This window comes from Heterodontus francisci, chromosome 50, assembly GCF_036365525.1.
Source record: "Heterodontus francisci isolate sHetFra1 chromosome 50, sHetFra1.hap1, whole genome shotgun sequence".
NCBI classification, from domain to species: domain Eukaryota; kingdom Metazoa; phylum Chordata; class Chondrichthyes; order Heterodontiformes; family Heterodontidae; genus Heterodontus; species Heterodontus francisci.
Genome location: NC_090420.1, coordinates 437,851 through 439,878, shown reverse-complemented (window position 1 = coordinate 439,878; position 2,028 = coordinate 437,851). Strand labels below are relative to the sequence as shown.

At 46.3% G+C, this 2,028-nt stretch overlaps 1 protein-coding gene and 1 non-coding gene across 2 annotated transcripts; one reads left to right on the top strand and one right to left on the bottom strand.

Annotated features, from left to right (window-relative positions):
• Positions 1–353: 353 nt before the first annotated feature.
• Positions 354–725, bottom strand: LOC137358442 (histone H2A-like). The gene has a single exon (XM_068024405.1). The coding sequence runs from the start codon at positions 723–725 to the stop codon at positions 354–356; it is 372 nt and encodes a 123-aa protein (XP_067880506.1).
• Positions 726–795: 70 nt separating this feature from the next.
• On the top strand, positions 796–878 carry trnal-uag (transfer RNA leucine (anticodon UAG)). The gene has a single exon. It is a non-coding gene; the product is annotated as a tRNA-Leu (tRNA).
• Positions 879–2,028: the final 1,150 nt, after the last annotated feature.

The window sequence follows — 2,028 nt, the reverse complement described above, 5'->3', positions numbered from 1 at the left end:
TAAATTAATTCATCAGCTCCGAACCTGTTCCCGTTAATGTACCGGGATGGTCTCGGGATTTATCAAATCGAAGGCAGCGGGATTTATTAAATTGTTGATTCTGCACCCTGTAGTCCAGTTCTTCACTTAACTAGAGGGGGAGATGTGTGAGCAGAGAAACAGAGCGAAATCCAGAGAGGGAATTGAAAACACACCTGGACAGATGTGAAACAGGTCAATCCACTGTTACAATAACTCCATCACTGACTCCCTCCTGACAGTAACCAACCCTTTCACAGAGACTGTGGGTGGCTCTGAAAAGAGCCTTTGGTTTATTAGATGACATTTTCGCCGCTTTACATTTTCTGGGAGCTCTAACCACTGGTTTTCTTGGGCAGCAGCACGGCCTGGATATTAGGCAGCACCCCGCCCTGAGCGATAGTCACCCCTCCCAGCAGCTTGTTGAGCTCCTCGTCGTTGCGGACGGCCAGCTGCAGTTGTCTGGGGATGATGCGGCTCTTCTTGTTGTCCCGGGCCGCGTTCCCGGCCAGCTCGAGGATTTCAGCGGTCAGATACTCGAGCACAGCAGCCCGATAGACCGGGGCTCCGGCACCCACACGCTCAGCACAGTTACCCTTTCTCAGGAGCCTGTGAACACGGCCCACCGGGAACTGCAGTCCAGCCCAGGAGGAGTGAGAATTGGCCTTGGCCCGAGCTTTCCTACTGGTCATTCCTCTTCCAGTCATTTCCACAATCTCACAAATACTTTCACAAAGAATGAATAATTTCCTTAGCATTAATAGGCTATCGCAAGCGGTCAGGGTGGCCGAGCGGTCGAAGGCGCTGCGTTTAGGTCGCAGTCTTCATTGGAGGCGTGGGTTCGAATCCCACTTCTGGCAAGTTGTGTTTTGACTGAACTGGAGGCGTTTGGGAGCAGCGGTGAAGAGCAAAGAGAAAGCAGGAAAGAACATGGACAAACAAAATAACAATGGACCCAAAGATGTTGCATCAAAACATTAGAGTCAGAGGCAACTAAGCAAACAGCAGGGCAAATAAAAGATCAAAAATGTAACCTTTGTTTCGGGATGGAAGATGTTGCCAATATCCTTAATGAATACTTTACTGTTCTCCCGAATGAGAGGGTGATGCAGATATTGTTATTAAGGAGGAGGAGTGTGAAGTATTGGACGTTATAACTTAAGGAGAGAGGAAGTCTTAATGGGATGAGCATCCTTGAATGTGGATATATCATCAGGACCAGATGAAATGTACCCCAGGCTGTGGAAAGAAGCCAGGGAAGAAATAGTGGAAGGTCTGACCATCATTTTCCAATCCCTCACTGGATACAGGTGTGGTGCCAGAGGATTGGAGGTCTTGTAACGTTGCAATAAAAGCAAAATACGAGGCAGATCAAGCATGGCTGATCCTTTCGAGTAGAGAAACAGGGCTGAATTCCCTGAACCAGTGCTACAGCTTTCAGAATAGAAGGAGCCTATACACACCGGATGGGTTCCACTTAAACAAAAGAGCTGGAGGTGTTGACGGTCAGAACAGATGAAACGTGGAGGAGTGTTTGAAGCAGATGCTGTGTGGTTACTGTAGTTGTACTATGGAGTTATTTCAAGGAGGTGATTCTGAATGTAATGGATCAACGTGAACCCGTCCAAGGCAAAGGTTCTAAGCTTCCCTGTGGTCCAGCCTGGTTGAATGGAACTGAAGCAAACAAATCATCCAGAAGAGGAAAAGATATGTAAGGCCATGAAAGCACAGAATTCAGATGGATGCAATACCAGATGGTATGGCAAGAGTGTAAAACAGCAACAGACTGGTGAATAAAACTTTCCCATTGAATGAGACAAGAGAAAAGAAGGGTAATAATAGTGTCAGGTGAGTTGTGACACTATTCACATTCCACCTTGATCTGAATAGGACTGTTGAAGGGAGTGATTGAGAAGAATAGAGGAGAAATGAAAGAAATGAGAAATAAACAAAAGGTTTTTTGATTTTAGAATGCTTGTTTTTGGAAATGACAGACTGTAAAGTGTGTGT

What these genes read in the sequence shown, in the direction of transcription:
- LOC137358442 (XM_068024405.1), bottom strand. Translation starts at nt 725, where the DNA reads ATGACTGGAAGAGGAATGACCAGTAGGAAAGCTCGGGCCAAGGCCAAT.